We start from the raw sequence: 14,616 nt of genomic DNA on the forward strand, positions 1-14,616 counted from the left end.
TATTTCCTTAAAAACAGCAGTGCTCCTGTCATATAGATGATCTTTGACTTCCCTGCATTGTCGTCCCTCCCTGTTTGCAGCTGTGCCCCACAAAATCGGGCGTATAATCGAGGGCAGCCCTGCAGACAGGTGTGGCAAGTTGAAGGTGGGCGACCGCATCCTGGCGGTGAACGGACAGTCCATCATCAGCATGCCTCACGCCGACATCGTCAAGCTCATCAAAGACGCCGGCCTCACCGTCACGCTGCACATCATCCCGGAGGAAGGCGAGCGCTCTTTCGGTGTGGCAGCGTCGGCTCAGAGAGTGTCATGTGATCTTATGCCACGCCCCCTGCTCTCCATAGGGTCTCAGTCTGGGCCCGGCTCCGAGAAGCATAGCCCCATGACCCAGAAGCACGGCGCCCAGCCCAACGCCGCAGCCCTGAGCGGGCAGGCGGCGTCTCAGATGGCGCTTCAGCCGGGCCAGCAGGCGTCCAGTCAGCCCGCTCAGACGCCGGCTCCCAGCAGTCAGATCCTGGTTTGTCCTCCCGCACCGGCGCCATCGCACGCCACAGCGCCGGTCACGCAGCAGAGCCCCGTGGCACATCCCTCTGGACCTCTGCCGCCGCTCTATCTCCACGACGGCAGGTACGTGCTTCACACAAAGAAGTTACACTAGTGGCCTTTTAGAGGTACTGTTGGAATATTACACATGTTTCATGTGGCCTTTTAGAGGTACTGTTGGAATATTACACATGTTTCATTACTGCCTTTTAGAGGTACTGTTGGAATATTACACATGTTTCATGTCGCCTTTTAGAGAGGTACTGTTGGAATATTACACATGTTTCATTAGTGCCTTTTAGAGGTACTGTTGGAATATTACACATGTTTCATGTCGCCTTTTAGAGGTACTGTTGGAATATTACACATGTTTCATTATTGCCTTTTAGAGGTACTGTTGGAATATTACACATGTTTCATGTGGCCTTTTAGAGGTACTGTTGGAATATTACACATGTTTCATTACTGCCTTTTAGAGGTACTGTTGGAATATTACACATGTTTCATTACTGCCTTTTAGAGGTACTGTTGGAATATTACACATGTTTCATTACTGCCTTTTAGAGGTACTGTTGGAATATTACACATGTTTCATTACTGCCTTTTAGAGGTACTGTTGGAATATTACACATGTTTCATGTTGCCTTTTAGAGAGGTACTGTTGGAATATTACACATGTTTCATGTTGCCTTTTAGAGGTACTGTTGGAATATTACATGTTTCATGTTGCCTTTTAGAGGTACTGTTGGAATATTACACATGTTGCCTTTTAGAGGTACTGTTGGAATATTACACAGGTTTCCTTTTAGAGGTACTGTTGGAATATTACACGTTTCATGTTGCCTTTTAGAGGTACTGTTGGAATATTACACATGTTTCATGTTGGCTTTTAGAGGTTATGTTGGAACATTACACATGTTTCATTATTGCCTTTTATAGGTACTGTTGGAATATTACACATGTTTCATGTTGCCTTTTAGAGGTACTGTTGGAACATTACACATGTTTCATGTTGCCTTTTAGAGGTTATGTTGGAACATTACACATGTTTCATGTTGCCTTTTAGAGGTACTGTTGGAATATTACACATGTTTCATGTTGCCTTTTAGAGAGGTACTGTTGCAATATTACACATGTTTCATGTTGCCTTTTAGAGGTTCTGTTGGAATATTACACGTTTCATGTAGCCTTTTAGAGGTACTGTTGGAATATTACACATGTTTCATGTTGCCTTTTAGAGGTACTGTTGGAACATTACACATGTTTCATGTTGCCTTTTAGAGGTTATGTTGGAACATTACACATGTTTCATGTTGCCTTTTAGAGGTACTGTTGGAATATTACACATGTTTCATGTTGCCTTTTAGAGAGGTACTGTTGGAATATTACACATGTTTCATGTTGCCTTTTAGAGGTTCTGTTGGAATATTACACATGTTTTATGTTGCCTTTTAGGGGTACTGTTGGAATATTACACATGTTTCATGTTGCCTTTTAGAGGTACTGTTGGAATATTACACATGTTTCATGTTGCCTTTTAGAGGTACTGTTGGAATATTACACATGTTTCATGTGGCCTTTTAGAGGTACTGTTGGAATATTACACATGTTTCATGTTGCCTTTTAGAGGTACTGTTGGAATATTACACGTTTCATGTTGCCTTTTAGAGGTACTGTTGGAATATTACACGTTTCATGTTGCCTTTTAGAGGTACTGTTGGAATATTACACGTTTCATTAGTGCCTTTTATAGGTACTGTTGGAATATTACACATGTTTCATGTAGCCTTTTAGAGAGGTACTGTTGGAATATTACACATGTTTCATGTTGCCTTTTAGAGGTACTGTTGGAATATTACACATGTTTCATGTCGCCTTTTAGAGGTACTGTTGGAATATTACACATGTTTCATTATTGCCTTTTATAGGTACTGTTGGAATATTACACATGTTTCATGTCGCCTTTTAGAGGTACTGTTGGAATATTACACATGTTTCATGTCGCCTTTTAGAGGTTCTGTTGGAATATTACACATGTTTCATTACTGCCTTTTAGAGGTACTGTTGGAATATTACACATGTTTCATGTTGCCTTTTATAGGTACTGTTGGAATATTACACATGTTTCATGTTGCCTTTTAGAGGTACTGTTGGAATATTACACATGTTTCATGTTGCCTTTTGAAGGTACTGTTGGAATATTACACATGTTTCATTATTGCATTTTATAGGTACTGTTAGAATATTACACATGTTTCATGTGTCCTTTTAGAGAGGTACTGTTGGAATATTACACATGTTTCATGTTGCCTTTTAGAGGTTCTGTTGGAATATTACACATGTTTCATGTTGCCTTTTAGAGGTACTGTTGGAATATTACACATGTTTCATGTTGCCTTTTAGAGAGGTACTCTTGGAATATTACACATGTTTCATGTTGCCTTTTAGAGGTTCTGTTGGAATATTACACATGTTTCATGTTGCCTTTTAGAGGTACTGTTGGAATATTACACATGTTTCATGTTGCCTTTTAGAGAGGTACTCTTGGAGTATTACACATGTTTCATGTTGCTTTTAGAGGTACTGTTGGAATATTACACGTTTCATGTTGCTTTTTAGAGAGGGACTGTTGGAATATTACACATGTTACATGTTGCCTTTTAGAGGTACTGTTGGAATATTACACATGTTTCATGTTGCCTTTTAGAGGTATTGTTGGAATATTACACATGTTTCATGTTGCCTTTTAGAGGTACTGTTGGAATATTACACGTTTCATGTTGCCTTTTAGAGGTACTGTTGGAATATTACACATGTTTCATGTTGCCTTTTAGAGGTACTGTTGGAATATTACACGTTTCATGTGGCCTTTTAGAGGTACTGTTGGAATATTACACATGTTTCATTTGCCTTTTAGAGGTTATGTTGGAATATTACACATGTTTCATGTTGCCTTTTAGAAGTTATGTTGGAATATTACACATGTTTCATGTTGCCTTTTAGAGGTACTGTTGGAATATTACACATGTTTCATTACTGCCTTTTAGAGGTTCTGTTGGAATATTACACATGTTTCATGTGGCCTTTTAGAGGTACTGTTGGAATATTACACATGATTCATGTGGCCTTTTAGAGGTACTGTTGGAATATTACACATGTTTCATGTCGCCTTTTAGAGGTACTGTTGGAATATTACACATGTTTCATGTCGCCTTTTAGAGGTACTGTTGGAATATTACACATGTTTCATGTTGCCTTTTAGAGAGGTACTGTTGGAATATTACACATGTTTCATGTTGCATTTTAGAGGTACTGTTGGAATATTACACGTTTCATTATTGCCTTATATAGGTACTGTTGGAATATTACACATGTTTCATGTTGCCTTTTAGAGAGGTACTGTTGGAATATTACACATGTTTCATGTTGCCTTTCAGAGGTACTGTTGGAATATTACACGTTTCATGTTGCCTTTTAGAGGTTATGTTGGAACATTACACATGTTTCATTATTGCCTTTTAGGGGTACTGTTGGAATATTACACATGTTTCATGTTGCCTTTTAGAGGTACTGTTGGAATATTACACATTTCATGTTGCCTTTTAGAGGTACTGTTGGAATATTACACATGTTTCATGTTGCCTTTCAGAGGTACTGTTGGAATATTACACGTTTCATGTTGCCTTTTAGAGGTTATGTTGGAACATTACACATGTTTCATTATTGCCTTTTAGAGGTACTGTTGGAATATTACACGTTTCATGTTGCCTTTTAGAGGTACTGTTGGAATATTACACATGTTTCATGTTGCCTTTTATAGGTACTGTTGGAATATTACACATGTTTCATGTAGCCTTTTAGAGGTACTGTTGGAATATTACACGTTTCATGTTGCCTTTTAGAGGTACTGTTGGAATATTACACATGTTTCATGTTGCCTTTTAGGGGTACTGTTGGAATATTACACATGTTTCCTGTGGCCTTTTAGAGGTACTGTTGGAATATTACACATGTTTCATGTTGCCTTTTAGAGAGGTACTGTTGGAATATTACACATGTTTCATGTTGCCTTTTAGAGGTTCTGTTGGAATATTACACGTTTCATGTTGCCTTTTAGAGGTACTGTTGGTATATTACACATGTTTCATGTTGCCTTTTAGAGGTACTGTTGGAATATTACACATGTTTCATGTTGCCTTTTAGAGGTACTGTTGGAACATTACATGTTTCATGTTGCCTTTTAGAGGTACTGTTGGAACATTACACATGTTTCATGTTGCCTTTTAGAGGTACTGTTGGAATATTACACGTTTCATTTTGCCTTTTAGAGGTTATGTTGGAACATTACACATGTTTCATGTTGCCTTTTAGAGGTACTGTTGGAATATTACACGTTTCATGTTGCCTTTTAGAGGTACTGTTGGAATATTACACATGTTTCATGTTGCCTTTTATAGGTACTGTTGGAATATTACACATGTTTGATGTAGCCTTTTATAGGTACTGTTGGAATATTACACGTTTCATGTTGCCTTTTAGAGGTACTGTTGGAATATTACACGTTTCATGTTGCCTTTTAGAGGTACTGTTGGAATATTACACGTTTCATGTTGCCTTTTAGAGGTACTGTTGGAATATTACACATGTTTCATGTTGCCTTTTAGAGGTACTGTTGGAATATTACACATGTTTCATGTTGCCTTTTAGAGAGGTACTGTTGGAATATTACACATGTTTCATGTTGCCTTTCAGAGGTACTGTTGGAATATTACACGTTTCATGTTGCCTTTTAGAGGTTATGTTGGAACATTACACATGTTTCATTATTGCCTTTTAGGGGTACTGTTGGAATATTACACATGTTTCATGTTGCCTTTTAGAGGTACTGTTGGAATATTACACATTTCATGTTGCCTTTTAGAGGTACTGTTGGAATATTACACATGTTTCATGTTGCCTTTCAGAGGTACTGTTGGAATATTACACGTTTCATGTTGCCTTTTAGAGGTTATGTTGGAACATTACACATGTTTCATTATTGCCTTTTAGAGGTACTGTTGGAATATTACATGTTTCATGTTGCCTTTTAGAGGTACTGTTGGAATATTACACATGTTTCATGTTGCCTTTTATAGGTACTGTTGGAATATTACACATGTTTCATGTAGCCTTTTAGAGGTACTGTTGGAATATTACACGTTTCATGTTGCCTTTTAGAGGTACTGTTGGAATATTACACATGTTTCATGTTGCCTTTTAGGGGTACTGTTGGAATATTACACAAGTTTCCTGTGGCCTTTTAGAGGTACTGTTGGAATATTACACATGTTTCATGTTGCCTTTTAGAGAGGTACTGTTGGAATATTACACATGTTTCATGTTGCCTTTTAGAGGTTCTGTTGGAATATTACACGTTTCATGTTGCCTTTTAGAGGTACTGTTGGTATATTACACATGTTTCATGTTGCCTTTTAGAGGTACTGTTGGAATATTACACATGTTTCATGTTGCCTTTTAGAGGTACTGTTGGAACATTACATGTTTCATGTTGCCTTTTAGAGGTACTGTTGGAACATTACACATGTTTCATGTTGCCTTTTAGAGGTACTGTTGGAATATTACACGTTTCATTTTGCCTTTTAGAGGTTATGTTGGAACATTACACATGTTTCATGTTGCCTTTTAGAGGTACTGTTGGAATATTACACGTTTCATGTTGCCTTTTAGAGGTACTGTTGGAATATTACACATGTTTCATGTTGCCTTTTATAGGTACTGTTGGAATATTACACATGTTTCATGTAGCCTTTTATAGGTACTGTTGGAATATTACACGTTTCATGTTGCCTTTTAGAGGTACTGTTGGAATATTACACGTTTCATGTTGCCTTTTAGAGGTACTGTTGGAATATTACACATGTTTCATGTTGCCTTTTAGAGGTACTGTTGGAATATTACACATGTTTCATGTTGCCTTTTAGAGAGGTACTGTTGGAATATTACACATGTTTCATGTTGCTATCCACACTATTTGCTGGACTATAGAGCACACCCACTAAATGTTTTTAAATGTTTGTAGGTGTGATTGTATGTATGTCTGCATGAATGTATGACTTTAAGTGTGACTGTATGTATGTAGGTGTGACTGTATGTATGTATGATTGTAAGTGTGACAATATGAATGTGTGAATGTCGGTGTGACTGTATGTATCTGTTAATGTAAGTGTGATTGTATGTATGTATGTATGTATGTGTGAGTGTGAATGTAAGTGTAACTCTATGTACAGTATGTATGTGACTATGTCTGAATGTATGTATGTATGCATGAATGTATGAATTTAAGTGTGACTGTATGTATGTATGAATGTGTTAATGTAGGTGTGATTGTATGTATGTATGCATGAATGTATGACTTTAAGTGTGACTGTATGTATGTAGGTGTGACTGTATGTATGTATGAATGTGTTAATGTAGGTGTGATTGTATGTATGTATGGATGCGTGCGTGCGTGACTGTATGTATGTATGAATGTGTGACTGTATGTATGTATGAATGTAAGTGTGACAGTATGAATGTAGGTGTGACTGTATATATGTATGTATGTTTGAATGTAAGTGTAACTATGTATGTATGTGACTGCATGTGTGAATGTATGTCTGTATGTATGTATGCATGAATGAAATAAAATATAGAATGAAAAAGTAAATATGTGAGATTATTTCCTGATGTGACAAACATTCCAACATGGATTTAATTATAACAATAGTTAAATGATATTACACAAATACAAGAAAGTTCATAATATAAACTTTAACTCGTCTATTTCATAAACAATGACGACAATTTTGACTCAAGCGAGCCATTTTTGATTTTGTGCGGCACTTCTGTCAATGCAACAACGTTTGTGTATATGTGGAGGCGCGATTGTGACGCTAGATTTGGTGTTAACGTGTAATGAGGAGCGATTGCGGTACTAGATGTGGTGTTAACGTGTGGTGAGGAGCGATTGCGACACTAGATTTGGTGTTAACGTGTGGTGAGGAGCGATTGCGACACTAGATTTAGTGTTCACGTGTGGTGAGATTTCGACACTAGATTTGGTGTTAACGTGTGTGTGGTGAGGAGCGATTGCAACACTAGATTTGGTGTGAACGTGTGGTGCGGTGCGATTTCGACACTAGATTTGGTGTTAACGTGTGTGTGGTGAGGAGCGATTGCGACACTAGATTTAGTGTTAAAGTGAGGTGAGGAGCGATTGTTACACTAGATTTGATAACGTGTAGTAAGGAGCGATTGCGACACTAGATTTTATGTTAACGTTTGGTGAGGAGCGATTGCGACACTAGATTTTTATGTTAACGTGTGGTGAGGAGCGATTGCGACACTAGATTTAGTGTCAATGTATGGTGAGGAGCGATTGCGACACTAGATTTGGTGTCAATGTATGGTGAGGAGCGATTGCGACGCTAGATTTGGTGTTAATATGTGGTGAGGATCAGGTGTTAATATGTGGTGAGGATCAATCGTGACACTAGATTTGGTGTTAAAGTGTGGTGAGGACCAATTGCAACACTAGATTTGATGTTGACGTGTGGTGAGGAGCGATTGCGACACTAGATTTGGTGTTGACGTGTGGCGAGGAGCGATTGCAACACTAGATTTTATGTTAACGTGTAGTGGGGAGCGATTGCGACACTAGATTTGGTGTGAACGTGTGGTGAGGAGTGATTGTGACGCTAGATTTAGTGTTAACATGTGGTGAGGAACGACAGCGACACTAGATTTGGTGTGAACGTGTGGTGAGGAGCGATTGCGACACTAGATTTAGTGTTAACGAATGGTGAGGAGCGATTGCAACGCTAGATTTGGTGTGAACGTGTGGTGAGGAGCGATTGCGACACTAGATTTGGTGTTGGCGTGTGGTGAGGAGCGATTGTGACACTAGATTTTATGTTAATGTGTGGTGAGGAGCGATTGCGACACTAGATTTGGTGTGAACGTGTGGTGAGGAGTGATTGCGACACTAGATTTGGTGTGAACATGTGGTGAGGAGCGATTTTCACGCTAGATTTGGTGTCCACGTGTGGTGAGGAGCGATTGAAACGCTATATTTGGTGTTAACATGTGATGAGGAGCGATTGCGACACTAGATTTGGTGTTAATGTGTAGTGAGAAGCGATTGTGACACTAGATTTTATGTTAACGTGTGGCGAGGAGCGATTGCGACACTAGATTTTATGTTAACGTGTGGTGAGGAGCAATTGCGACACTAGATTTTATGTAAACGTGTGGTGAGGAGCGATTTCAAAACTAGATTTGGTGTTAACGTGTGGTGAGGAGCGATTGCGACACTAGATTTGGTGTCAATATATGGTGAGGAGCGATTGCGACGCTAGATTTGGTGTTAATGTGGTGAGGATCAATTGCGACACTAGATTTGGTGTTAAAGTGTGGTGAGGAGCAATCGTAACACTAGATTTGATGTTGACGTGTGGTGAGGATCGATTATGACACTAATTTGATGTTGACGTGTGGTGAGGAGCGATTGCGACACTAGATTTGGTGTGAACGTGTGGTGAGGAGCGATTGCGACACTAGATTTGGTGTTGACGTGTGGCGAGGAGCGATTGCAACACTAGATTTTATGTTAACGTGTAGTGATTTGGTGTGAACGTGTGGTGAGGAGTGATTGTGACGCTAGATTTAGTGTTAACATGTGGTGAGGAACGATTGCGACACTAGATTTGGTGTGAACGTGTGGTGAGGAGCGATTGCGACACTAGATTTAGTGTTAACGTATGGTGAGGAGCGATTGCAACGCTAGATTTGGTGTTAAAGTGTGGTGAGGACCAATTGCAACACTAGATTTGATGTTGACGTGTGGTGAGGAGCGATTGCGACACTAGATTTGGTGTCAACGTATGGTGAGGAGCGATTGCGACAGTAGATTTGGTGTTGACGCGTGGTGAGGAGCGATTGCGACACTAGATTTGGTGTGAACGTGTGGTGAGGAGCGATTACGACACTATATTTGGTGTTGACGTGTGGTGAGGAGCGATTGTGACACTAAATTTTATGTTAACGTGTGGTGAGGAGCGATTGCGACACTAGATTTAGTGTTAACGTGTGGTGAGGAGCGATTGTGACACTAGATTCGGTGTGATACGTGTGGTGAGGAGCGATTGCGACACTAGATTCGGTGTGAACGTGTGGTGAGGAGCGATTTTGACGCTAGATTTGGTGTCCACGTGTGGTGAGGAGCGATTGAAACGCTAGATTTGGTGTTAACATGTGATGAGGAGCGATTGCGACACTATATTTGGTTTTAATGTGTGGTGAGAAGCGATTGCGACACTAGATTTTATGTTAAAGTGTGGTGAGGAGCAATTGCGACACTAGATTTTATGTAAACATGTGGCGAGGAGCGATTGCAACACTAGATTTGGTGTGAACGTGTGGTGAGGAGCGATTGCGACACTAGATTTGGTGTTAATGTGTGGTGAGAAGTGATTGCGACACTAGATTTAGTGTTAATGTGTGGTGAGGAGCGATTGCGACACTAGATTTGGTGTTAACGTGCGGTGAGGAGCGACTGCGACACTAGATTTGGTGTTAACGTGTGGTGAGGCTTGCCTGGTCCCTGGCTGTCCCCACAAGACCCTCTCAGATTGTGTTGCTTTCCCCCTCCCACACAGGTCAGAGGTTAAAGCGAGACAGGATGTCAAACCTGACTTCCGCCATCCTCCGTTCACTGATTACAGGCAACCCCCGGTAGACTACCGTCACCCGCCGGTGACCGACTACCGCCAACCCCCGACGCTGGACTACCGGCACCCGCCAGGCCTGCTGGACTTCAGGCAGCACCCTGCCGCCTCGCAGTTCCCCCTCAGCATCACGGCGGACTTTAGACCGCAGGTAGGCTTTGTTTACCATGTTAAGTTGAGCTTACCCACCTCAATAGTTTTGATGCACCGGTAGGGGTGAAAATGGCCTTAAATTGAAGGCGACAATGTTCATAGCCAATTTTAATGAACATTTTGATTTAGGATATCCATCCATCCATCCATTTTCTACCGCTTGTCCCTTTCGGGGTGGCTGGGGGTGCTAGAGCCTATCTCGGCTGCATTCGGGCGGAAGGCGGGGTACACCCTGGACAAGTCGCCACCTCATCGCAGGGCCAACACAGATAGACATGTAGAAATATAAAAAGGGCATTCTTACTCAACAGCCACTAAACAACGCCGACACTGTCATAAACCTGTGCCATATTGTGAAACCATATACGAAACAACATTGACAAACACATTTTGGGAGAATATAAACATAAACACAATCGAACAAATACCCAGAAGTCCCTCAAAATACCAACTCTTCCGGGACGCTACACTATTTTGTTTGGTACAGGGTGTGATTATAAGTGCGACCAGTAGATGGCAGTCAAACATAAGAGATGAGTCTCAAGTGAACAACACCAACATTTTAAATGTCCCATTGAAAATATAGTACATTAAACAAAATATATTTCTAATATAAAGTAGTGTAAAGTTCTTACTTATATCTTTTAGAGGTACTGTTGGAATATTACACATGTTTCATGTTGCCTTTTAGAGGTACTGTTGGAATATTACACGTTTCATGTTGCCTTTTAGAGGTACTGTTGGAATATTACACATGTTTCATGTCGCCTTTTAGAGGTACTGTTGGAATATTACACGTTTCATTATTGCCTTTTATAGGTACTGTTGGAATATTACACATGTTTCATTATTGCCTTTTAGAGAGGTACTGTTGGAATATTACACATGTTTCATTATTGCCTTTTATAGGTACTGTTGGAATATTACACATGTTTCATTATTGCCTTTTAGAGAGGTACTGTTGGAATATTACACATGTTTCATGTAGCCTTTTAGAGGTACTGTTGGAATATTACACGTTTCATGTAGCCTTTTAGAGGTACTGTTGGAATATTACACATGTTTCATGTAGCCTTTTAGAGGTACTGTTGGAATATTACACATGTTTCATGTTGCCTTTTAGAGAGGTACTGTTGGAGTATTACACATGTTTCATGTTGCCTTTTAGAGGTACTGTTGGAGTATTACACATGTTTCATGTTGCCTTTTAGAGGTTATGTTGGAACATTACACATGTTTCATGTTGCCTTTTAGAGGTACTGTTGGAAATTACACGTTTCATTTTGCCTTTTAGAGGTTATGTTGGAATATTACACGTTTCATGTTGCCTTTTAGAGGTACTGTTGGAATATTACACGTTTCATGACTGCCTTTTAGAGGTACTGTTGGAATATTACACATGTTTCATGTTGCCTTTTAGAGGTTATGTTGGAACATTACACATGTTTCATGTTGCCTTTTAGAGGTACTGTTGGAAATTACACGTTTCATGTTGCCTTTTAGAGGTACTGTTGGAATATTACATGTTTCATGTTGCCTTTTAGAGGTACTGTTGGAATATTACACATGTTTCATGTTGCCTTTTAGAGGTTATGTTGGAACATTACACATGTTTCATGTTGCCTTTTAGAGGTACTGTTGGAAATTACACGTTTCATTTTGCCTTTTAGAGGTTATGTTGGAATATTACACGTTTCATGTTGCCTTTTAGAGGTACTGTTGGAATATTACACGTTTCATGTTGCCTTTTAGAGGTACTGTTGGAATATTACACGTTTCATGACTGCCTTTTAGAGGTACTGTTGGAATATTACATGTTTCATGTTGCCTTTTAGAGGTACTGTTGGAATATTACACCATGAAAGCGCTAAAACATACCGGTGTGGTGAGTTGACATTATTCACATTAATGACAACCTTTTTCCAAAAATATAGAATGTGAGATATAACAGGAAGATGCATACATTTATCATTTGTTTTCAAAACGCTTACAAAAAAGTGGGACCCCCAAAAATGTACTGTGGGACCCCCAGATTCCTAGCGCCAACACTGCTGTTTTGCTCCCCTGCAGGATTTTGACTACTTCACGGTGGAGCTGGAGAAAAGCTCCAAGGGCTTCGGTTTCAGCATCCGAGGCGGCAGAGAGTACAAGATGGATCTGTTTGTGTTACGCCTCGCAGAGGACGGGCCCGCCATTCGCAACGGGAGGATGAGGGTGAGCGCGCCCGCACCGTAAATGCTCCGACTGTAACTCGTTTTTTTTGGGTTCAGCGAAACCGCGAGAAAAACTTTATTTTCTGACTGAAAAAAGGATTTGGAGTCAACAGGAAACTGTCCTTGATCAACAATTGTGTGACACAACACCGCAGCGTCGCCACCAATGTCGGAACTTGGGACGAACATTTCTTATCACGGTTATTGCAGGCATAAACTTCATGAAAAAGACTGAATATAAGCTGGGGCCCTGCTGGGTGCTCAGGTGGGAGGACAAGAGGGGCAACCACCCCGAAGCTCCTGTTTTTTCAGCAATTGAACATGCCAAAAATTTGGCCAAAAAAAAGCAGCATTTAAAGATGTTTTAGTGTTTAAAGAATTTAAAAATTATTGTAAGTTGACATAAATACATAGTCCATTCATCCAAAGGAATCACTATGTTATTTAGTCACGACAGTAATTACAATTTGTGTTCACATCCACAGGAACCACATGGGTTAGCCTACTCTATACAGTATTTACAACCTTACTAGTGTTCACTTCACAGCCACAGATGGTTCATCTAGTTATTGACATTATTTACACATTACTTTGTCTGTTTCAGTCACTATGTTAATTAGTCACGACAGTAATTACAATTTGTGTTCGCATCCACAGGAACCACATGGGTTAGCCTACTCTATACAGTATTTACAACCTTACTAGTGTTCACTTCACAGCCACAGATGGTTCATCTAGTTATTAACTTTATTTACACATTACTTTTTCTGTTTCAGTCACTATGTTATTTAGTCACTACAGTAATTACAACTTGTGTTCACATCCACAGGAACCACATGGGTTAGCCTACTCTATACAGTATTTACAACCTTACTAGTGTTCACTTCACAGCCACAGATGGTTCATCTAGTTATTAACTTTATTTACACATTACTTTGTCTGTTTCAGTCACTATGTTATTTAGTCACTACAGTAATTACAACTTGTGTTAACATCCACAGGAACCACATGGGTTAGCCTACTATATACAGTATTTACAACCTTACTCGTGTTCACTTCACAGCCACAGATGGTTCATCTAGTTATTAACTTTATTTACACATTACTTTGTCTGTTTCAGTCACTATGTTATTTAGTCACTGCAGTAATTACAACTTGTGTTCACATCCACAGGAACCACATGGGTTAGCCTACACCAGTGTTTTTCAACCACTAGTGTGCCGTGAGATACAGTCTGGTGTGCCGTGGGAGATTATCTAATTTCACATATTTGGGTTAAAAACATTTTTTGCAAACCAGTAATTATAGTCTGCAAATTATGTGTTGTTGCTGAGTGTCGGTGCTGTCTAGAGCTCGTCAGAATAACCGTAATACTCTTCCATATCAGTAGGTGGCAGCCGGTAGCTAATTGCTTTGTAAATGCAGGTAAAAAAGGTGTCTTATGCTTAAACCAAAAATAAACAAAAGGTGAGTGCCCTTAAGAAAAGGCATTGAAGCTTAGGGAAGGCTATGCAGAACGAAACTAAAACTGAACTGGCTACAAAGTAAACAAAAACAGAATGCTGGACGACAGCAAAGACTTACTGTGGAGCAAAGACGGCGTCCACAATGTACATCCGAACATGACATGACAATCAACAATGTCCCCACAAAGAAGGATAAAAACAACTGAAATATTCTTGATTGCTAAAACAAAGTAGATGCGGGAAATATAAGACATGAAACTATCCAACAATTCCGACAATGACTTTTAACTGTCAACTGAGTTTATGATTTCTGCTGGTGGTGTGCCTCCGAATTTGTTCAACGCAAAAAGTGTGCCTTGGCTCAAAAAAGGTTGAAAAACACTGGCCTACACTATACAGTATTTACAACCTTATGTGGGCTCTGTACCTGAGGATGTCGTTGTGGCTTGTGCAGCCCTTTGAGACACTTGTGATTTA

The 14,616-nt window shown here is 39.8% G+C and overlaps 1 protein-coding gene across 1 annotated transcript in view; it reads left to right on the forward strand.

The window, feature by feature from the left end:
- Positions 1 to 14,616, forward strand: part of magi2b (membrane associated guanylate kinase, WW and PDZ domain containing 2b) — a 300,576-nt gene that overhangs the window by 275,767 nt on the left and 10,193 nt on the right. The window contains exons 17-20 of the mRNA XM_072911917.1: positions 81 to 266; positions 345 to 627; positions 10,239 to 10,458; positions 12,531 to 12,674. Coding sequence (XP_072768018.1) covers positions 81 to 266; positions 345 to 627; positions 10,239 to 10,458; positions 12,531 to 12,674 — 833 coding nt within the window. The remainder of the gene's footprint in view (positions 1 to 80; positions 267 to 344; positions 628 to 10,238; positions 10,459 to 12,530; positions 12,675 to 14,616) is intronic.

Source organism: Nerophis lumbriciformis, linkage group LG29 (genome assembly GCF_033978685.3).
Source record: "Nerophis lumbriciformis linkage group LG29, RoL_Nlum_v2.1, whole genome shotgun sequence".
NCBI classification, from domain to species: Eukaryota; Metazoa; Chordata; class Actinopteri; order Syngnathiformes; family Syngnathidae; genus Nerophis; species Nerophis lumbriciformis.